We start from the raw sequence: 24209 nt of genomic DNA, 5'->3' as shown, positions 1-24209 counted from the left end.
TTTTCACTTAATATAATTTTTCTGTTTTCTTTTACTTAATTATGCGTCTCTTACCAGATTTCAGACTACAACCTGCAGCAAGATGAACTCCCTCGTGATCAAACGAGTTGTAAATGACATTGTCAAGTCTCCCGAAGACAAGAGAGAATATCGTGGTGTTGAGTTTGTAAATGGGATAAAAGCCGTCCTCATCAGTGACCCCACAACTGACAAATCTTCTTCTGCTCTGGATGTCTACATTGGTATGATATTTTTTCAGCCAGTCTGTGAGCCGGCCCCGTCTACTTATTCCCCTAAGGTTTCTTCTGTATTTATATGCTTAGTTTGTCTATCATCCATAGGGGACGCTGGAGTTCAGCACTATGGGGTATAGATTGGGTGATCAGGTGAGCCAGCACTTTAAAAAAAATGTATGTGTGTGACTGGCTCCTCCCCCTCTATACCCCTCCCCAGACCAGTTTTAGAAATGTGCCTGGGAGAGCCAGTCACTTCCTCTGGAGCCCCAGAGATATCTTTCATTTTCTGGCAGTTTGCCCCTGCCAGGCTGCTATGTGGGAGCTGCAGTGGGGACTCGGTCCCACCCTGCGTGGTTTGGAGCCCGAGTCCTGGCTGCAGGGACATCAGTCCCTGGGTGTCTCGCATCCAGTAGTTCACTGCTGACATATTGTCAGATATAATTGTGGATCTCCACTGGTTTAAGGAGTTCTCCGCAATCTGTTATCACCACCCACCCACATTGCTCCGGCCCAGATCTCTGCATTAGGGATGGTCAGTCAGAGGTCCTGTACTGATATTCTCTATCAATAAGGGGAAACAAAGATAGATATAAAGCATAATATGGATATTTGATACTGCACATGGGCAGTTGCAGTCTGCACTAGTGGGGATATCATTATATGGTATATTGAGACACCATTTGTAACATGCTGTTTCCCCACAGGATCCCTCTCTGACCCAGACAACCTTCCTGGGCTAGCTCACTTCTGTGAGCATATGTTGTTCTTGGGCACAAAGAAATACCCCCATGAGAACGAGTACAGACAGTTCCTAAGCGAGCATGCAGGGAGCTCCAACGCCTTCACCAGCGGAGAACACACTAACTACTACTTCGATGTGTCACATGAGCACCTGGAGGGAGCACTGGACAGGTACAGCAGATGTGGAAGCACTGCATTCTGGTTCCTTTTCTTTGTAAGCGAGCTGGAGATAGCATATGGTTATGTAGACAAAGGTTTCAGAAACTAACGAGAACTCTATGGGGGGGATTCAGTTAGCAATGGTAACATACTGGGACCACAATTGTTTAGCCACATGTGTTAAAGCCCCAGGCTACCACCTTTTTCACCCCCGTTAAATTAATGGGGCTAATTGAATTTGGCCCTATATGTGATAGTATGCCAAGATGCATTTTAATTTTCTCTGCACACCAGGCTTCCTGTCTGTAAGGCTATAAAACACATAGCTGGGAGCCAATTTAATACGTAAATCTAAAATTTGAGGATTTTACATGAAGATATCATGGGATCTAGAAAAGTAAATGCGGATAAGACAAGTCATGTGATCTCTTTTTAAATGGGGTAATTTAATATAACAACACCACTGGGGGCAAATAATAGGAAGGTAAAAATCTGTAATCAGTGATGAGTGAGAATATAATTTTAGTACTAACAAACCGTGTTCTGTTTTATTTCCTTGTGTTTCAGGTTTGCCCAGTTTTTCCTTGGCCCTCTGTTTGATGAGAGCTGTAAGGACAGAGAGGTGAACGCTGTGGATTCTGAACATGAGAAGAACTTGATGAACGATGCCTGGCGACTCTTTCAGCTGGAGAAAGCCACAGGAAACCCCAAACATCCGTTCCATAAATTTGGAACAGGTGAGTAATCACTCCTTCTCAGGAGCCATGCTGAGTATGTTCGGTCCCTGAGCCGCTTCCAGTACTTTATTCTAATCACTCCTTCTCAGGAGCCATGCTGAGTATGTTCGGTCCCTGAGCCGCTTCCAGTACTTTACTCTGCACTCTAATTCTAATCGGACCTGAGGACAGTCTTGGAGGTATCCTGGCCTTTCAGCAAAACTTGTACATCTACAACAAATACATGTTGGCAAAAATATATAAAAATGTATCTGACTTCTTGAAGGCGGAATACATATCTGACAAGCTGGCTTTACTAGTGGTTAGCAAATTTGTAGTTCACTACAAATCAGGTTCCAGAAACCAAATTCAAATTGAAGAATAACCGCTAAAATATAAGTACTACTACCCATAGCTACTGTAGCCATATGGTTCTATACCAGGGACCACCAGGGGAGAAATTGCCTATATCACCACAACGCTACTATTCTCCATGTTGACAACTGGGAGAAGGGGAGTTATACAGCACTAAGGATCAGAGATATGAGTGTGCAGACCCGCTTCACCTCCTGATCACAGTGAAGCAGGTCCAGATTACAGCAACATGTATTAATAACTAGTTTGCTGAAGAGGGAGAGCGTTAAAGTACCTATTTGCTGAAGTACACTCTCCCTCTTCCTTGTTCCTGCTGTCACTGACTGGCGCTGCATACATTCTGTGCATGTGCGGGTCAGAAATCCCCCAGCGGCCACCGCGGCTCTATTTAAAAAAAAAACCCCACTTCTGTTTGTCTGCACAATACCTGGCTGTTGCGCTGTGCGGCAATGATAATAGCTGCAGTTGTCAGATAGGTCAGTGCCACTGACCGTTCATACATCTGCTGGCATATCAGCGAGCTATCTTGTAGATAGCAGTACAGATAAAGACTGGGGCGCATAGTGCCAATGTCATTACCAATACATCTCCGCATTCATACTTTTGGGAAAAGCGGTACCAGTGCATTTCACATGCACTGATACCACTTTACCCCATAACGACCCTTCATACATCTACCACTAAGTCCCTGAAGTAGAGTGGGACGTGCGTGAATTCCTTCTTCACATCCTGCAGATTAGTGAGAGTTTGCCATTTGCGCCTCCTGCACATGGGGTGGGTAATGTGTTCCAGCTTAGGATGAGTACTAGTGGAGGCGTGTTTGCACAAATGTATCTCATACAGAGCTGCACTTATGCTACACTGTAGGTGACCATGTGACTTGCTGTAAACCAGACACATTTCAGTGGGTTGGGTATCCATACAATCCCACCCTCGTATTATAACACTAACCCTCCAGGCACCGGCCCGCTTACGTAAGGTGTAGCCTGGGTCCAGGAAGTCCCTAGACTCATCATGCCTTCAAAACGGGGATGACCCCCCCCCCGACCGCCACCCCAATTTGTAGAACTGTGCCAGATACTACCCCTTAAACACTGCAGCATGTTAACCATGCTGCAGCTTGTGGGTCTTGCACCTGCGCAGACCCTCAATCATCGCAGACCATTGAGTTTGCTTACAAATCTGCATTAGACCATTAGTCACGGTTGGCCTGAGTAATGAGTACTATAGTGCATGCCAGATGTATAGATAGGTAGAGCCTGCCCAACTAAATAAAAGCACATGTTTAGGATCTGCTAACTCCCAGTGTGAGGACCTGGTAGGCAATTTAGACTGTAAGCTGCAACCGGGCAGGGACTGATGTGAAAAGCGCTGTGTGACATAGTGATTCTCTGTAAACAAAGTACAGAACAAGTAAAAATGGAAGGACTATCTTGTCTATGTATTTTATTAAACTATTTAATCTCCCTAATATTACACACTTACCCGCTGCCCTGTATTTGTGCATATGAAACACTTCAGTCTTGTAGTAGGAAATCACTTAATTATGTTTCTATCTGCTTTCAGGCAATAGGCTTACTCTTGAAACCAGGCCTACACAAGAAGGAATAGATGTTCGGCAAGAGCTGCTTAAATTCCACTCTACGTATTACTCCTCTAACCTCATGTGTATCTGTGTACTTGGAAGAGGTAAAATATATTTGGACTATACAGGTTGAGCATCCCTTATCCAAAATGCTTGGGACCAGAGGTATTTTGGATATCGGATTTTTCCGTATTTTGGAATAATTGTATACCATAATGAGATATCATGGTGATGGGACCTAAGTCTAAGCACAGAATGCATTTATGTTACATATACACTTTATACATACAGCCTGAAGGTAATTTTTGCCTATATTTTCTCTGACGTCCTAGTGGATGCTGGGAACTCCGTAAGGACCATGGGGAATAGACGGGCTCCGCAGGAGACTGAGCACTCTAAAAGAAAGATTAGGTACTATCTGGTGTGCACTGGCTCCTCCCTCTATGCCCCTCCTCCAGACCTCAGTTAGAATCTGTGCCCGGCCAGAGCTGGGTGCTCCTAGTGGGCTCTCCTGAGCTTGCTAGAAAGAAAGTATTTGTTAGGTTTTTTATTTTCAGTGAGATCTGCTGGCAACAGACTCACTGCTACGAGGGACTGAGGGGAGAGAAGCAAACCTACCTGCGTGCAGCTAGCTTGTGCTTCTTAGGCTACTGGACACCATTAGCTCCAGAGGGTTCGAACACAGGGCCTAACCTCGATCGTCCGTTCCCGGAGCCGCGCCGCCGTCCCCCTTGCAGAGCCAGAAGACAGAAGAGAAGGAGATGAAATCGGCGGCAGAAGACTCCGGTCTTCATTAAGGTAGCGCACAGCACTGCAGCTGTGCGCCATTGCTCCCACTGCACACCACACACTCCGGTCACTGTAGGGTGCAGGGCGCTGGGGGGGGGGGCGCCCTGGGCAGCAATAAGAATACCTTTTGGCACAAAACACACATAATACAGTCTGGAAAACTGTATATGTGTAAAAAACCCCGCCATTAAGCTATACAAAACGCGGGAGAAGCCCGCCGCTGAGGGGGCGGGGCCTTCTTCCTCAGCACACCAGCGCCATTTTCTCTTCACAGCTCCGCTGGAATGACGCTCCCCAGGCTCTCCCCTGCAGTATCCTGTACAAGAAGGGTAAAAAAAGAGAGGGGGGGCACATAAATTTAGGCGCAAATAAGATGATAAGCAGCTATTGGGAAAAATCACTCATTATAGTGTAAATCCATGTGTTATATAGCGCTGTGGTGTGTGCTGGCATACTCTCTCTCTGTCTCCCCAAAGGACTTTGTGGGGTCCTGTCCTCAGTCAGAGCATTCCCTGTGTGTGTGCGGTGTGTCGGTACGGCTGTGTCGACATATTTGATGAGGAGGGTTACGTGGAGGCGGAGCAAGGGCAAATAAGTGTGGTGTCGCCCCCGACGGGGCCGACACCGGATTGGATGGATATGTGGAAGGTCTTAACAGACCGTGTCAACTCCTTACATAAAAGGTTCGATGACGCAGCAGCCTTGGGACAGCCGGGATCTCAGCCCGCGCCTGCCCAGGCGTCTCAGAGGCCATCAGGGGCTCATAAACGCCCGCTAGCTCAGATGGTAGACACAGATGTCGACACGGAGTCTGACTCCAGTGTAGATGAGGATGAGACAAATGCACAGTCTACAAAAGCCATCCGATGCATGATTACTGCAATGAAAAATGTATTGCACATTTCTGATGTTAACCCGGTTACTACCAAGAAGGGTATTATGTTTGGGGAGAAAAAGCAGCCAGTGACTTTTCCCCCATCTGATGAATTAAATGAATTGTGTGAGGAAGCATGGAGTAACCCCGATAAGAAACTAGTGATTTCTAAGAGGTTACTGATGGCGTACCCTTTCCCGCCAACGGACAGGTTACGTTGGGAAACATCCCCTAGGGTGGACAAGGCGCTCACACGCTTATCAAAAAAGGTGGCACTGCCGTCTCAGGATACGGCCGCCCTAAAGGAGCCTGCGGATAGAAAGCAGGAAGCTATCCTGAAGTCTGTGTATACACACTCAGGTACTATACTGAGACCTGCTATTGCTTCAGCATGGATGTGTAGTGCTGCAGCCGCATGGTCTGATTCCCTGTCAGACAACATTGATTCCCTCGACAGGGATACTATTTTGCTAACCATAGAACATATAAAAGACGTTGTCTTATATATGCGGGATGCACAGAGGGACATTTGCCTGCTGGCATCTAGAATTAATGCAATGTCCATTTCTGCCAGTAGAGTATTATGGACTCGGCAGTGGACAAGTGACGCTGATTCTAAAAGACACATGGAGGTTTTGCCTTATAACGGTGAGGAATTGTTTGGGGACGGTCTCTCGGACCTCGTATCCACGGCAACAGCCGGGAAGTCAACTTTTTTCCTCAGGTTCCCTCACAGCCTAAGAAAGCACCGTATTATCATGTACAGTCCTTTCGGCCTCAGAAAGGCAAGCGGATCAGAGGCGCATCCTTTCTGCCCAGAGGCAGGGGTAGAGGAAAGAAGCTGCACCAGGCAGCCAGTTCCCAGGAACAAAAATCCTCCCCCGCTTCCTCTAAGTCCACCGCATGACGCTGGGGCTCCACAGGCGGAGCCGGGTGCAGTGGGGGCGCGTCTCCGAAACTTCAGCAACCAGTGGGTACGCTCACAAGTGGATCTCTGGGCTGTACAAATTGTATCTCAGGGATACAAGCTGGAGTTCGAGGCGACTCCCCCTCGCCGTTACCTCAAATCAGCCTTGCCAGCTGCTCCCAGGGAAAGGGAGGTAGTACTGGCGGCAATTCACAAGCTGTACCTCCAGCAGGTGATAATCAAGGTTTCCCTCCTTCAACAGGGACGGGGTTACTATTCCACAATGTTTGTGGTACCGAAACCAGACGGTTCGGTGAGACCCATTCTGAATTTAAAATCCTTGAACACTTATATAAGGAAGTTCAAGTTCAAAATGGAATCGCTCAGGGCGGTAATTGCAAGCCTGGAAGGGGGGGATTTTATGGTGTCGCTGGACTTTAAGGATGCTTACTTGCATGTCCCCATTTACCCACCTCACCAGGAGTACCTCAGGTTTGTGGTACAGGATTGTCATTACCAATTCCAGACGTTGCCGTTTGGTCTGTCCACGGCACCGAGAGTATTTACCAAGGTAATGGCCGAAATGATGATACTCCTTCGGAAGAAGGGAGTTATAATTATCCCGTACTTGGACGATCTCCTTATAAAGGCGAGGTCCAGAGAGCAGTTGTTAGTCAGCGTAGCACTCTCTCGGGAAGTGTTGCAACAGCACGGCTGGATTCTGAATATCCCAAAGTTGCAGCTGATTCCTGCGACGCATCTGCTTTTCCTGGGCATTATTCTGGACACAGAACAGAAGAAGGTGTTTCTCCCGGTGGAGAAGGCCCAGGAATTGTCCTCTCTGGTCAGGGACCTCCTGAAACCAAAACAGGTGTCGGTGCATCACTGCACGCGAGTCCTGGGAAAGATGGTGGCTTCTTACGAAGCAATTCCCTTCGGCAGGTTCCATGCAAGGATCTTTCAGTGGGATCTGTTAGACAAATGGTCCGGATCGCATCTTCAGATGCATCGGTTGATCACCCTGTCCCCAAGGGCCAGGGTGTCTCTGCTGTGGTGGCTGCAGAGTGCTCATCTTCTCGAGGGCCGCAGATTCGGCATACAGGACTGGGCCCTGGTGACCACGGATGCAAGCCTCCGAGGATGGGGGGCAATCACTCAGGGAAGGAACTTCCAAGGACAGTGGTCAAGTCAGGAGACTTCACTACACATAAATATACTGGAACTAAGGGCCATTTACAACGCCCTGAGTCAAGCAGAGCCCCTGCTTCAAAACCAACCAGTGCTGATTCAATCAGACAACATCACGGCGGTCGCCCATGTAAACCGCCAGGGCGGCACAAGAAGCAGGATGGCGATGGCAGAAGCCACAAGGATTCTCCGATGGGCGGAGAATCACGTGCTAGCACTGTCAGCAGTGGACAACTGGGAAGCAGATTTTCTCAGCAGGCACGACCTCCATCCGGGAGAGTGGGGACTTCATCCAGCAGTCATCACGCAGATTGTAAACCGTTGGGAACGGCCACAGGTGGACATGATGGTGTCCCGCCTCAACAAAAAGCTAAAAAAATATTGCGCCAGGTCAAGGGACCCTCAGGCGATAGCTGTGGACGCGCTAGTGACACCGTGGGTGTACCAGTCGGTTTATGTATTCCCTCCTCTTCCTCTCATACCCAAGGTACTGAGGATAGTAAGAAAGAGAGGAGTAAGAACTATACTCATCGTTCCGGATTGGCCAAGAAGAACTTGGTACCCAGAACTACAAGAAATGATCTCAGAGGACCCATGGCCTCTGCCTCTCAGACAGGACCTGTTACAGCAGGGGCCCTGTCTGTTCCAAGACTTACCGCGGCTGCGTTTGACGGCATGGCGGTTGAACGCCGGATCCTAACGGAGTAGGGCATTCCAGATGAAGTGATTCCTACGCTGATAAAAGCTAGGAAGGATGTGACAGCAAATCATTATCACCGCATATGGCGGAAATATGTTGCCTGGTGTGAGGCCAGGAAGGCCCCAACAGAGGAATTCCAGCTGGGGCGATTTTGCGCTTCCTACAGTCAGGTGTGACTATGGGCCTAAAATTGGAGTCCATAAAGGTCCAGATTTCGGCCCTATCTATTTTCTTTCAAAAAGAACTGGCTTCACTGCCTGAAGTTCAGACGTTTGTTAAGGGAGTGCTGCATATTCAGCCCCCTTTCTCTATCGTCCTAGTGGATGCTGGGGTTCCTGAAAGGACCATGGGGAATAGCGGCTCCGCAGGAGACAGGGCACAAAAAGTAAAGCTTTAGGATCAGGTGGTGTGCACTGGCTCCTCCCCCCATGACCCTCCTCCAAGCCTCAGTTAGATTTTTGTGCCCGGCCGAGAAGGGTGCAATCTAGGTGGCTCTCCTAAAGAGCTGCTTAGAAAAGTTTAGCTTAGGTTTTTTATTTTACAGTGAGTCCTGCTGGCAACAGGATCACTGCAACGAGGGACTTAGGGGAGAAGAAGTGAACTCACCTGCGTGCAGGATGGATTGGCTTCTTTGGCTACTGGACATTAGCTCCAGAGGGACGATCACAGGTACAGCCTGGATGGTCACCGGAGCCTCGCCGCCGGCCCCCTTGCAGATGCTGAAACGAGAAGAGGTCCAGAATCGGCGGCAGAAGACTCCTCAGTCTTCTTAAGGTAGCGCACAGCACTGCAGCTGTGCGCCATTTTCCTCTCAGCACACTTCACACGGCAGTCACTGAGGGTGCAGGGCGCTGGGAGGGGGGCGCCCTGGGAGGCAAATGAAAACCTTTTTTGGCTAAAAATACCTCACATATAGCCTCCGGGGGCTATATGGAGATATTTAACCCCTGCCAGAATCCGTTAAGAGCGGGAGACGAGGCCGCCGAAAAAGGGGCGGGGCCTATCTCCTCAGCACACAGCGCCATTTTCCCTCACAGAAAGGCTGGAGGGAAGGCTCCCAGGCTCTCCCCTGCACTGCACTACAGAAACAGGGTTAAAACAGAGAGGGGGGGCACTAATTTGGCGTTAGAAATATATAAAAAAGATGCTATAAGGGAAAACACTTATATAAGGTTGTCCCTATATAATTATAGCGTTTTTGGTGTGTGCTGGCAAACTCTCCCTCTGTCTCTCCAAAGGGCAAGTAGGTCCTGTCCTCTATCAGAGCATTCCCTGTGTGTGTGTGCTGTGTGTCGGTACGTGTGTGTCGACATGTATGAGGACGATGTTGGTGAGGAGGCGGAGCAATTGCCTGTAATGGTGATGTCACTCTCTAGGGAGTCGACACCGGAATGGATGGCTTATTTAGGGAATTACGTGATAATGTCAACACGCGCCAAGGTCGGTTGACGACATGAGACGGCCGACAAACAATTAGTACCGGTCCAGACGTCTCAAAAACACCGTCGGGGGTTTTAAAACGCCCGTTTACTTTAGTCGGTCGACACAGACACAGACAGGGACACTGAATCCAGTGTCGACGGTGAATAAACAAACGTATTCCTTATTAGGGCCACACGTTAAGGGCAATGAAGGAGGTGTTACATATTTCTGATACTACAAGTACCACAAAAGAGGGTATTATGTGGGATGTGAAAAAACTACCGTAGTTTTTCCTGAATCAGATAAATTAAATGAAGTTAGGGCGCGTTGGGAAACACCCCTTAGGGTGGATAAGGCGCTCACACGCTTATCAGAACAAGTGGCGGTACCGTCTATAGATAGGGCCGTCCTCAAGGAGCCAGCTGACAGGAGGCTGGAAAAATATCATAAAAAGTATATACACACATACTGGTGTTATACTGCGACCAGCGATCGCCTCAGCCTGGATGTGCAGAGCTGGGGTGGCTTGGTCGGATTCCCTGACTAAAAATATTGATACCCTTGACAGGGACAGTATTTTATTGACTATAGAGCATTTAAAGGATGTATTTCTATATATGCGAGATGCACAGAGGGATATTTGCACTCTGGCATCAAGAGTAAGTGCGATGTCCATATCTGCCAGAAGATGTTTATGGACACGACAGTGGTCAGGTGATGCAGATTCCAAACGGCACAAAGGTGTATTGCCGTATAAAGGAAGAGGAGTTATTTGGGGTCGGTCCATCGGACCTGGTGGCCACGGCAACTGCTGGAAAATCCACCGTTTTTACCCTAAGTCACATCTCTGCAGAAAAAGACACCGTCTTTTCAGCTTCAGTCCTTTCGTCCCTATAAGAGTCATATCTGCCCAGGGATAGAGGAAAGGGAAGAAGACTGCAGCAGGCAGCCCATTCCCAGGAACAGAAGCGTTCCACCGCTTCTGACAAGCTCTCAGCATGACGCTGAGACCGTACAGGACCCCTGGATCCTACAAGTAGTATCCCAGGGGTACAGTTTGGAATGTCGAGACGTTTCCCCTGCGCAGGCTCCTGAAGTCTGCTTTACCAAGGTCTCCCTCCGACAAGGAGGCAGTATGGGAAAAAATTCACGAGCTGTATTCCCAGCAGGTGATAATTAAATTACTCCTCCTACAACAAGAAAAGGGGTATTATTCCACACTATATTGTGGTACTGAAGCCAGAAGGCTAGGTGAGACCTATTCTAAATCTAAAAAAATTTGAACACTTACAAAGGTTCAAATCAAGATGGAGTCACTCAGAGCAGTGATAACGAACCGGGAAGAAGGGGACTATCTGGTGTCCCGAGACATCAGGGATGCTTACCTCCATGTCCCAAATTTGCTCTTATCACTAAGGGTACCTCAGGTTCGTGGTACAGAACTGTCACTATCAGTTTCAGACGCTGCCGTTTGGATTGTCTACGGCACCCCGGGTCTTTACCAAGGTAATGGCCGAAATGATGGTTCTTCTTCGAAGAAAAGGCGTCTTAATTATCCCTTACTTGGACGATCTCCTGATAAGGGCAAAGTCCAGGGAACAGTTGGAGGTCGGAGTAGCACTATCTCGGATACTGTTACAACAGCAGGGGTGGATTCTAAATATTCCAAAATCGCAGCTGATCCCGACAACAAGTCTCCTGTGCTTAGGGATGATTCTGGACACAGTCCAGAAAAAGGTGTTTCTCCCGGAAGAGAAAGCCAGGGAGTTATCCGAGCTAGTCAGGAACCTCCTAAAATCAGTGCATCATTGCACAAGGGCCATGGTAAAAAAATGGTGACTTCCTTCGAAGCAATTCCAGTCGGCAGATTTCATGCAAGAACTTTTCAGTGGGATCTGCTGGACAAATGGTCCGGATCGCATCTTCAGATGCATCAGCGGATAACCCTATATCCAAGGACAAGGGTGTCTCTCCTGTGGTGGTTACAGAGTGCTCATCTTCTAGAGGGCCGCAGATTCGGCATTCAGTTTTGGATGTTGGTGACCACGGAGGCCAGCCCGAGAGGCTGGGGAGCAGTCACACAAGGAAAAAATTTCCAGGGAGTGTGATCAAGTCTGGAGATTTTTCTCCACATAAATATAGCTAAGGGTAAAATTATAATGCTCTAAGCTTAGCAAGACCTCTGCTTCAAGGTCAGCCGGTATTGATCCAGTGGGATAAAACATCACGGCAGTCGCCCACGTAAATAGACAGGGCGGCACAAGAAGCAGGAGGGCAGTGGCAAAAACTGCAAGGACTTTTCGCTGGGCGGAAAATCATGTGATAGCACTGTCAGCAGTGTTTCATTCCGGGAATGGAAACTGGGAAGCAGACTTCCTCAGTAGGCACGACCTCCACCCGGCAGAGTGGGAACTTCATGGGGAAGTTTTCCACATAATTGTAAACCGTTGGGAATTACCAAAGGTGGACATGATGGCGTCCCGTCTGAACAAAAAACGGGACAGGTATTGCGCCCGGTTAAGAGACCCTCAGGCAATAGCTGTGGACGTTCTGGTAACACCGTGGGTGTACCAGTCGGTGTATGTGTTCCATCCTCTGCTTTTCATACCTAAGGTACTGAGAATTATAAGACGTAGAGGAGTAAGAACTATACTCATGGCTCCGGATTGGCCAAGAAGGACTTGGTACCCGGAACTTCAAGAGATGCTCACAGAGGACTTATGGCCTCTGCCGCTAAGAAGGGACTTGCTTCAGCAAGTACCATGTCTGTTCCAAGACTTACCGCAGCTGCGTTTGACGGCATGGCGGTGGAACGCCGGATCCTAAGGGAAAAGGCATTCAGGAAGAGGTCATTCCTACCCTGGTCAAAGCCAGAAAGGAGGTGACCGCACAACATTATCACCACATGTGGCGAAAATATGTTGCGTGGTGTGAGGCCAGGAAGGCCCCACGAAGAAATTTCAACTCGGTCGATTCCTGCATTTCTTGCAAACAGGAGTGTCTATGGGCCTCAAATTGGGGTCCATTAAGGTTCAAATTTCGGCCCTGTCGATTTTTCTTCCAGAAAGAATTGGCTTCAGTTCCTGAAGTCCAGAAGTTTGTCAAGGGAGTATTGCATATACAACCCCCTTTTGTGCCTCCAGTGGCACTGTGGGATCTCAACGTAGTTCTGGGATTCCTCAAAACACATTGGTTTAAAACCAGTCAAATCTGTGGATTTGAAGCATCTCACATGAAAAGTGAACATGCTCTTGGACCTGGCCTGGACCAGGCGAGTGTCAAATTGGTGGTTTTTTTCTCAAAAAAGCCCATATCTGTTTGTCCATTCGGACAGGGCAGAGCTGCGGACTCGTCCCCAGTTCTCTCCCTAAGGTGGTGTCAGTGTTTCACCTGAACCAGCTTATTGGGGTGTCTTGCGCCTACTAGGGACTTGGAGGACTCCAAGTTGCTAGATGTGGTCAGGGCCCTGAAAATATAGGTTCCAGGACGGCTGGAGTCAGGAAAACTGACTTGCTGTTATCCTGTATGCACCCAACAAACTGGGTGCTCTTGCTTTTAAGCAGACTTTTGCTAGTTGGATGTGTAATACAATTCAGCTTGCACATTCTGTGGCAGGCCTGCCACAGCCAAAATATGTAAATGCCCATTCCACAAGGAAGGTGGGCTCATCTTGGGCGGCTGCCCGAGGGGTCTCGGCTTTACAACTTTGCCGAGCGGCTATTTAGTCAGGGGCAAACACGTTTGTAAAATCCTACAAATTTGATACCCTGGCTAAGGAGGACCTGGAGTTCTCTCATTCGGTGCTGCAGAGTCATCCGCACTCTCCCGCCCGTTTGGGAGCTTTGGTATAATCCCCATGGTCCTTTCAGGAACCCCAGCATCCACTAGGACGATAGAGAAAATAAGAATTTACTTACCGATAATTCTATTTCTCGGAGTCCGTAGTGGATGCTGGGCGCCCATCCCAAGTGCGGATTATCTGCATTACTTGTACATAGTTACAAAAATCGGGTTATTATTGTTGTGAGCTATCCTTTCAGAGGCTCCGCTGTTATCATACTGTTAACTGGGTTCAGATCACAGGTTGTACAGTGTGATTGGTGTGGCTGGTATGAGTCTTACCCGGGATTCATAAATCCTTCCTTATTGTGTACGCTCGTCCGGGCACAGTACCTAACTGAGGCTTGGAGGAGGGTCATGGGGGGAGGAGCCAGTGCACACCACCTGATCCTAAAGCTTTACTTTTTGTGCCCTGTCTCCTGCGGAGCCGCTATTCCCCATGGTCCTTTCAGGAACCCCAGCATCCACTACGGACTCCGAGAAATAGAATTATCGGTAAGTAAATTCTTATTTTTGTGCCTCCAGTGGCACCTTGGGATCTTAACGTTGTGTTGGATTTCCTGAAATCCCACTGGTTTGAGCCACTTAAGACCGTGGAGCTAAAATATCTCGCGTGGAAAGTGGTCATGCTATTGGCCTTAGCTTCGGCTAGGCGTGTGTCAGAATTGGCGGATTTGTCATGTAAAAGCCCTTATCTGATCTTCCATATGGACAGGGCAGAATTGAGGACTCGTCCCCAATTTCTCCCTAAGGTGGTATCAGCGTTTCATTTGAACCAACCTATTGTGGTGCCTGCGGCTACTTGGGACTTGGAGGACTCCAAGTTACTGGATGTAGTTAGGGTTTGAAAATCTATGTAGCCAGGACGGCTGGAGTCAGGAAAACTGACTCGCTGTTTATCCTGCATGCACCCAACAAGCTGGGTGCTCCTGCTTCAAAGCAAACTATTGCGCGCTGGATCTGTAACACGATTCAGCAGGCTCATTCTGCGGCAGGGTTACCGCATCCTAAATCGGTAAAAGCCCATTCCACAAGGAAGGTGGGCTCTTCTTGGGTGGCTGCCCGAGGGGTCTCGGCTTTACAGCTTTGCCGAGCTGCTACTTGGTCGGGTTCAAACACATTTGCTAAGTTCTACAAGTTTGATACCCTGACTGAGGAGGACCTTGCCTTTGCTCATTCGGTGCTGCAGAGTCATCCGCACTCTCCCGCACGTTTGGGAGCTTTGGTATAATCCCCATGGTCCTTACGGAGTTCCCAGCATCCACTAGGACGTCAGAGAAAATAAGAATTTACTCACCGGTAATTCTATTTCTCGTAGTCCGTAGTGGATGCTGGGCGCCCGTCCCAAGTGCGGACTCTCTGCAATACATGTATATAGTTATTGCTTAACTAAAGGGTTATTGTTATGAGCCATCTGTTACTGAGGCTCAGTTGTTGTTCATACTGTTAACTGGGTATGGTTATCACAAGTTGTACAGTGTGATTGGTGTGGCTGGTATGAGTCTTACCCTGGATTCCAAATCCTTTCCTTGTTGTGTCAGCTCTTCCGGGCACAGTTTCCTTAACTGAGGTCTGGAGGAGGGGCATATAGGGAGGAGCCAGTGCACACCAGATAGTACTTAATCTTTCTTTTAGAGTGCCCAGTCTCCTGCGGAGCCCGTCTATTCCCCATGGTCCTTACGGAGTTCCCAGCATCCACTACGGACTACGAGAAATAGAATTACCGGTGAGTAAATTCTTATTTTTTATAACTTTGTGCAGTAAACAAAGTGTGTCTACATTCACACAATTCATTTATGTTTCATATACACCTTATACACACAGCCTGAAGCTCATTTAATACAATATTTTTAATAACTTTGTGTATTAAACAAAGTTTGTGTATATTGAGCCATCAGAAAACAAAGGTTTCACTATCTCACTCTCACTCAAAGTCCGTATTTCGGAATATTTGGATATGGGATACTCAACCTGTACTGAAAAATGCATGTCTTAATCGTCTAAATCTATCCCTCAGAGTAAGAACATGCATACCCAATCTTCCCCTGGGTGGTTCAGACACTATTCTGGATGTTACAGTGTCGGCAGCCTACCATGGGAACGTGACATAACGCAGCACTGTTTTCATGGTTCTTCCGATAAGTTGCACATAGGGGGTCATTCCGAGTTGCTCGCTCGCTAGCAAATTTTAGCAGCATTGCACACGCTAGGCCGCCGCCCTCTGGGAGTGTATCTGAGCTTAGCAGAATAGCGAACGAAAGATTAGCAATATTGCGAATAGAAAATTCTTAGCAGTTTCTGAGTAGCTCCAGACCTACTTACAGATTGCGATCAGCTCAGTCCGTTTCGTTCCTGGTTTGACGTCACAAAGACGCCCTGTGTTCGGCCAGCCACTCCCTCGTTTCTCCAGACACTCCCGCGTTTTTCCCTGACACGCCTGCGTTTTTCCGCACACTCCCAGAAAACGGGCAGTTTCCGCCCAGAAACACCCACTTCCTGTCAATCACACTCCGATCACTTCAACGATGAAAATTCTTCGTCCGGACGTGAGTAAATCTACTAAGTTTTGTGTTAAAATACTTAGCGCATGCGCACTGCGTACCATGCGCCTGCGCGTTTTAGTTTTAATCGCTCCGTTGCGAAAATCTGCATCGAGCGATCAACTCGGAATGACCCCCATAGTACATAAAGAGAACCTGTACTCAATCTCCGCATTCCATCTTTGGTGGAGATCAATATGTCTTTGTAACAGCAGAGGGACGTCAGGATTGTGCAACAGCTACAGTGTGTGTTAGTTATGTATAGTATAAGACACAAAAGGCAGCGACCACTTTCCTCTTCTACTTTATGCAGAAACCCTGGATGAACTGACAGAGCTGCTGGTGAAGCTGTTTGCAGAAGTAGAACATAAAAATGTCACACTGCCAGAATTCCCTGACAATCCTTTCCAGAAGCCGTATCTCCAGGTGAGAGATCACTGTGCCGATAACATCTGCAAAATAAGACAAGGATGTGACCAGACAGCTGCCAAATGCAAGTGACCCACTGTGACTTGATTAAAGTCAACAGAAAGAACCGCGTATATTTTGCTCTTGGTTACAAGACTTCAGCTGCTGGTTGTCAGCAAATGACCACACTAAATTGGCCATACACATGAAACCTATATCTGCTCTTCAGTGGTTTGACTAATGTAGAATATTAGAAATATTAAAGCCCACCATGCAGTGCTGTCGGGTAACTGGAAGGACTGTGCTCAATCTGACCAGTTAAAATGGGGGTATTACCCCTGCCACTACGAGGACAGCCACGACTAAAGCGGTCTCCTACCCTGCTGTCCCTGGTGGTAGAAAGTGGCAGATGGTGAGCAGGAAGACGGCACAAGCTGCGACAGGACACTCATGTATGCAATAGTATAAGTTATCAGGTGACCTCTGTGAGAGGAAAGTGATTATGCAGAAATAAAAGCCAAACAATGGGAACTGTACTGAATAGTGAGCTCTGCACGTAACCTTAATAGGCAAGTCTAATCAGAAGAATATTTTTATATATTCACCATTAAATGTGTACAGTAGTGAAACACAAAGGGGAATAATAAAAACGATTAGTTCACATTTAGTCTACTTCCCCATTGAATGCATAGCGATAACTACACAGGGTGCTGGTTGGGGGGCAGGCCAGACGGGGAGGTGTGGCCATGCTCCTTCCCCAAAGAATAATGAAACAATACAGTGTACCCATGGGGGGGAATCTGTGTGATCGCCCTGCATTCCGTCCTTCCTTACATACTATCACTGTCCACTGTACAGCGGCACAGTGGCACATCATGTATGGAGGGAGAGATGAGTCCCTTCTGTAGCCCAGCACAGAGCAGTGTGGGCTGGTGAGACGGACTGCTGTCGCCAAACATCAGCAGCCCTCTCTCTCTCTCTCTCTCTGTCTCTGTCTCTCTCTCTCTCTCTCACCCACCCCATCCCATCCCATCCCAATGGGCAGCTAACCCAGGCCCCCTCAACCAGGCCTTGCCCGGATAAGTAGTACAACAAAGTTAGTGTATGGCCGAGTGTTTTCAGTAGTGGCCTTTAATATTCCTGACTGATAAGTTGATTCATTTGAAATTAAAACGAACTTGATAATGACCTGGAGTGGTTTTTGTTTGTTTTTTATTGTTTTTTTTAGAAAATGTACAAGATTGTGCCTGTTAAGGACATCCGAAATCTCTATGTCACCTTTCCAATTCCTGACCTCCAGAAATATTATAAGTCTAACCCAGGTCATTACCTCGGACATCTTATTGGTCATGAAGGCCCTGGAAGTCTACTTTCTGAACTAAAAGCTAAAGGTAACACAGAAGTACCACTGCTGATTGTTGTCATTGTTACTACATTGTTACATGTCAGTAACGTGTTCCTTAAAGTGGAATAGTCTCCTAAACACAGTTGAAGCATCAGGTTTGTGTGCTCTTCCAGTAGGCAGCCTCTCGGTGGTATCACTGAGGCACTGACATACCCATGATGCCTGACTTCTGTGGATGATGGACTACATGCTCATTCGTAAGATTGCAGCCAGTCTGCTTCCACTGTGTAAGGGATGGTCAACATCAAAGGGAAACTCCACCACATTTTGTATCCTTGTTAAAAATTAACATTATTACAGCAATCAATAATATGGTGGGTCAAATCTAAATTGCAGTGTAAAAACAAAGCTGTCCAGCATTTGTGGGCTACATGCAGAAGCAGACAGTATTTGCCCTGCATGCGATGATAAATGTATTTACAACCCCTTGAATGTAACATGGTTTTGTCCAGGTGCAAAGTTATATATATATATATATTTATTTAATTTTATATCCTATTTTTTGCTTTGCTCCCAAGTCCGAATGAGACCTTAGCTGCTAATAGAGTACATACTAAAGCTGTATTAATGTGTCTGCAATATAATGCAGCCATTCCTCTTCTTAGTATAGATTTCCACATTCCATGTCCATTTTGATATATTCACTACAGCAGAGCTTGGCATAAAACCATTCATTCATCCAGTTCTCCGGTTACAGATAATGTTGTCTGTATTCTTACATTCCTCTTTTTTTTTTTTTATTTAATAGGTTGGGTAAATACTCTGGTTGGAGGCCAAAAAGAGGGTGCAAAAGGATTTATGTTCTTCATTATTAATGTGGACCTGACTGAAGACGGCCTGTGTAAGTCATGCAATACATTGTGCACTTTCCTTATAAGACAGTGATATGAAGTTTCCCTATGACATGAACTGACACGTTTCATAGGAGTACTGGAGTTGAGAGAATGTGAGTCTTTGTCTCAGGTGATTGAGAGTATTACCAGGATTCCGCAATATTGTGTTAGTGTAAACGCCTCTGAAGGCAGCCATTTTGTTGTAGGCCTTGCTGATTTTCATGAATGCGTGATGGCATCACTGATGCAAGAGGTGCTCTGCAAAATGGTGTTTTTCATGAAATGCTCTAATTGCCATGACGGACTTCCACATGGTCCTAAAACACTCATCCTGGTAAATTATGATCTATAGTAATCTGATCTAATTATGTCTTCACTTGCAGCATTCCATCTTTGGTGGCGGGCAGTATGTATTTGTAATGGAGTGTTGAATACTAACAAAGATGCATTATTAGACTAGGAGGAACAGAAGAAAGCAGCAAACTGTTTTAATAAGGACCTCCCTCGTCTGTAAATGTTCAGACGAGGGAGGGGGTCGTTCACAACATTGACTGTACAGTGTACACGCTGGACGAGATTGTAAAAGATCTCGCTCAGATTGGCCCTTCTGAGCGAGATCTTTTACTTTCTCGTCTAGTGTGTATTGGGCTTTACAATCCAGGTTTTAAAGAGATCCATGCTTGTGCACAGATGATTTAATTAGTATCTTTGTTTGATTATACCACCTGTGCACAAGCATGGATATATTTAAATCCTGGACTGTTAGTGTGCCTTGAGGGCAGGGGGGCAGATGTATTAACCTGGAGAAGGCATAAGGAAGTGATAAACCAGTGATATGTGCAAGGTGATAAATGCACCAGCCAATCAGCTCCAATATGTAAATTAACAGTTAGTATCTGATTGGCTGGTGCATTTATCACCTTGCATATATCACTGGTTTATCACTTCCTTATGCCTTCTGCAGGTTAATACATCTGCCCCAGAGTTTGAGAACTACTGATATAAGGCACCCACTGACCTCCATTCCCTGCAGGAGAGCACGCAATATTTGCCCATACTGGAAAATTCCACTCTTTGGTGAAAATTGAACTGTTATTGCTGCCCGATCTTCCATCTAAAGTGACTGGAGATGGCAGGGGTGATACTGAATTTATGCTGCTTATTGCACCAATTAGTGTCAGGTTTAGCTACATAAAGCAGCCAAACACGACTAAACTAATGTGCGTGATTGCAAAAAGTGCCATTTGGCCAACCAAACAGGTCACATTTTGCACATTTCAGCTCGTCACCCCCAGAGGTGCAGGCAGCCATTGCGCCAATCAGTAGCAACAATTTAACAGCTCTGATGGGTGCACAGGAGAGACAGCTGCCAGCGCTAACAATTGCCTCCTCCCCGCCCCCCCCCCTTTTATATGAAGGAATGCAGTATATATATAATCACTTTTGCAGGGTGGTGTTTCCTCCTTTTCTCCTGGTGTATAATCTGTGTGCCTGTCTCTTGTAGTGCACGTGGATGACATCATTTTCCACATGTTTCAGTACATCCAAAAACTCAGAAGTGAGGGTCCTCAGGAATGGGTGTTCCAGGAGTGCAAGGTACATACTGACCTCTATTGTAATCTGTCAGCTAGTGCGTCTTGTGTAGTGGCTCCTCTGCCATAAAGGTGCGAAGTGCGGTGTAAAGAGGATAGAGTGCTTCTGCGTCCTATAGTTCCCCTGATTGCATCATCACCACAGTGTAAAAAGAATGCAAAATGTAACTGTATATTTCAACTGGAGCTGGCGTGTTAGCTCTACTTAGAGACCACAGAAGGTAGTTGTGATGTATCCCCAAGGTCTACATTCTAGTAATAAAAGTTAACAGAAATAAAATCTAAAAAGTAAAATAGATTTTGTAACATTCCCTGAGCTAGAGGTAAAAAAATGACACATGGAAACACATTAAGGGCACACTAATGGCTCAGGCCGCACATCTGCTCTGTTGGTTAGATCTGATTACTGAAGGATGGCATAAGATAGTAGAGCTCAGGTTTCCTGCAGTTTACACTTGATGTATCATCTTTCCATCAAAGATATGGTTAAATGGGAAATCACGCCTAAGGTGGATGAACCCATAACACAAATATCCAAGACCACTACCATTCTGACGCTGTAACGAGAATTTGGAAAATTAAAACCACAATTAAGACTGTTTACACTGTACCAGGGACCCCTTATACTCTGTTCAGATTCTGCTTTGGTAAGGTAAGACCGCAGAGAGATGGTTGGAACAATTGGATGAGGTTCTGTAGCCTTACAGACCCAAAGTGCATTTGCTATCACTGGTAAGGCATTCAATGAGGCCTTTGACTATCTGGGGTTTGCAGTGTGGCTTGAATTTGAGCCTCAGGAGTCCTTTCATGCAGGGCCTTCTGGATTTGTACCTGGGAGGCTGACACACAGTCTAAAGTACACTGCAGTCCCTTACTACTGTGGAGGAAGCCCTGTAGGGTATCAGATGGGATGATTGTTTCTCAGGCCATGGGGGAGGGAAGGGGGGTATCTCCTCATTCTCCTTGTTAGTGATCCTAAAGGATCCACAGTTTTGAATCCATGACAGGACAAAGAGCTAGACCCCCAGGGATCCATTTTCAGCTCCACATTGAGGGCAAGTAGACTTTTGGCCACTTGGTGTCCAGCTCCCAAGCATAAATATGTAATATACTTACAATGCATTGTTGAAAGGTCCCTATAAAGCTGATGGGTGTGCAATGTGCAAAGTGGAATGCGCCACCATTAGGTCTGTGCCCATCCTATGTAGCAACACATGTCCTTACCTCAACAGCAACACCATCAAATCCCCATAGCAACACATCCTCCTGCACCGCCACTGTTCTCTGTTCAGTAGAGTCAGTAGTGGTGACATCAAACAGATGCGATCCGAGGTTGTTAGCGCATAATCGATTGCTCTCTGTTGCATTACATTTACAAAGTGGATTTTTTGTGCTTTTGCTTTAGACCTGTAAACAAATATGGGATAGTGGGAACTATACAGACCTGGTTGCAGTGTTTGAAAAACTGAAACTGGTGATTTTTTGGAACACTGTGCGCGCAGCGGGAGCAATGTGGGCTATCATGATGCAATTGCATCCCGGAAGGATGTGTTCACATCATGATTGACAGGCGTCTTGGGACGGCGACGTTGCATAGGCGGGTGCGGACCAGGAAATGATGGCGTGTTATGGCCGTTTTCAGAACTCGCCGATTATGTCACCTGCGATTGGAAACAAGGCGGCAGTGCGCCTGTGCGTAGGCAAGGGTCAACCTCTATTTGAGGTTTTAAAGATGCAATCGCTATTGAATAGCGATAGCATCACTGAGCGGCGCCACAAATTGCTGGATGGCACGCAGCATACAATTTTAGTGGTCGACGATTTTGCTAAAATAGCAAAATATGTGACCAATTCTGAATAATCCCATGTGCTTTGCATGTAAAAAGTTTACTTTAAAGTCCAAGTCGTGTGAATGAAAATACATTTTATAATTTATTAAGAATATATTTACCTGGGCTAGAAGCTGTGGCTCAGTCTGTCTTTCAGAGCAGAACTATAGTGAGTTGGAAAGCACTTAATGTAATCATTATGTTGCAAGAATGCCACTATCAAGACTGTCCACGGCCGCTTCTCTGCAGTGACTGAAGCATGGGCGCTAATTTGATTGGCTGCAAGTCTGCCTATCACAGGCATGTCTCTATTGAGTCCATAATTGACGAGTAATTCCCACCCCTCTCCCAATGCTGGGTGCATACTGTCCCCAAGGGTGGCTGAGTGGTGGCAATTTGAGACTGGACAGTGCTGATACTAGAGGCCAACTTTCTTTTTCATCCACTAGGGGTCACTGGAGTACTCTTGGGATATGGACGGCGTAGCAGAACAAAGGCACTGAATATTTAAATTTAGAACTCTCCACCCCTCCATATCCCAGAGTACCTCAGTGTACGAACCCAGTGTTTTTTCTGTGCTCAAAGCACTAACATCGGCTTGTGGGATTCCCACACTTGTTGGAAGATTTTATTAATTTTTCATTTTTATTTTAATTTTTTTTTTAATAGCACATCCCTTCCCAGTTTCAAGAAAAACATGGGTCCGGGATAGTGCCGCTGCACGGGCAGCGCATGGCGTGTCGGTCCTCACAAAGAGCACCCTCACAGCCACAGGCAGCCCACTGCTCTTGCATAGAGCAGCCTGGACTAGAGAGCTGGACGGAGCTTACACAGAAGAAGCCCCGTCGCAGCCATGACTTAGATCACTGGAAGCTGACTGGAAAGCTGGACGGAGCTTACACATAGAAGCCCCGTCGCAGCCAGGACTACAGAGCTGGACGGAGCTTACACAGAAGAAGCCCCGTCACAGCCATGAGTTACATCACTGGACGGAGCTTACACATAAGAAGCCCCGTCGCAGCCATGATCAGGAGCAAGCAAGGTAGGCTGGGGAACGGGGCGGTCAGCGCAGGCTGCCGCCCCGCTATGTTGGGGTTAATATGCTGCTTCGCCGCTCATACGCCCGCCAAGCCCCAGCCGCTACGTCTGCAAGCCGCCCGTCCCAGCGCTCCGTTCAGCCGCCCAGCTCCGTCCGGCCGCCCAGCGCCATACGGCCGCAGACGCTCCCTCAGTCTCAGTACAGAGACGGTGACCGCCGCTCCGTCCGGCCGCCCAGCACCATCCACCCACAAGGGCCAGTGCAGGCTTCCCGCAGAGAGTTCGGCCGCCCAGCTCCGTCCGGCCGCCCAGCGCCATACGGCCGCAGACGCTCCCTCAGTCTCAGTACAGAGGCGGTGACAAGTGCCAGTGCAGGCTTCCCGCAGAGACACAGCGTTACAGGGGGGAAGAGGCACGGTGGAATCTGGCGGATCAAATATATGAACAGCAGCACAGTGTATATATATATATATGTGACAGGTATTTATAATGTATTGTTACCTGTCCTGGGAGTAATAGGCTATTGAGTCTATATGACTGTCTGTGATTTTCACGGTATAATAGGCTATTGAGCCTATATTAATGGCTGTTATTAACACTGTATAATAGGTTATTCAGCCTATATATTAATGTCGGTGATTATCACTGTATAATAGGCTATGGAGCCTATATTAAGGTCTGTGGTTATCACTGTATAATAGGCTTTTGAGCCTATATTAATGCTGTATAAATATATTAATGTCTGTAATTATCATAGGCTATGAGCTTATATATATATTTATTCATAGAGCATGTGTTGTACCCGGCCTGTGATTATACTGTATAATAGGCTATATTAACACGGAAACATTTGTAATTTGTTCTGTGATTATCAGGGTCAGCATGGCAAAGGGGCCATTTTAACCATGCTTCCTGTTGTTTTCCAGTGTGTAATTCTGGAACATTCCTGCCCTACATCTCTAAGCCACCAGAGGCGCAGGGGTGTTAGTGGGAATTTGGTTCGGGTTTCACATGCCCATGTGAACTGCTTTT

The 24209-nt window shown here is 47.0% G+C and overlaps 1 protein-coding gene across 6 annotated transcripts in view; it reads left to right on the top strand.

The window, feature by feature from the left end:
- Positions 1 to 24209, top strand: part of IDE (insulin degrading enzyme) — a 133022-nt gene that overhangs the window by 6989 nt on the left and 101824 nt on the right. For all 6 annotated transcript variants that reach the window (XM_063962047.1, XM_063962045.1, XM_063962043.1 and 3 more), the window contains 8 exons: positions 58 to 242; positions 941 to 1148; positions 1704 to 1873; positions 3794 to 3916; positions 16386 to 16498; positions 17709 to 17871; positions 18634 to 18726; positions 20223 to 20314. In XM_063962047.1, the coding sequence (XP_063818117.1) occupies positions 83 to 242; positions 941 to 1148; positions 1704 to 1873; positions 3794 to 3916; positions 16386 to 16498; positions 17709 to 17871; positions 18634 to 18726; positions 20223 to 20314 (1122 nt within the window). In that variant the 5' untranslated portion in view covers positions 58 to 82. The remainder of the gene's footprint in view (positions 1 to 57; positions 243 to 940; positions 1149 to 1703; positions 1874 to 3793; positions 3917 to 16385; positions 16499 to 17708; positions 17872 to 18633; positions 18727 to 20222; positions 20315 to 24209) is intronic.

This window comes from Pseudophryne corroboree, chromosome 3, assembly GCF_028390025.1.
Source record: "Pseudophryne corroboree isolate aPseCor3 chromosome 3, aPseCor3.hap2, whole genome shotgun sequence".
NCBI lineage: Eukaryota > Metazoa > Chordata > Amphibia > Anura > Myobatrachidae > Pseudophryne > Pseudophryne corroboree.
Note: the sequence above shows the minus strand (reverse complement) of the source record. Positions and strands in the feature narration are given on the sequence as shown.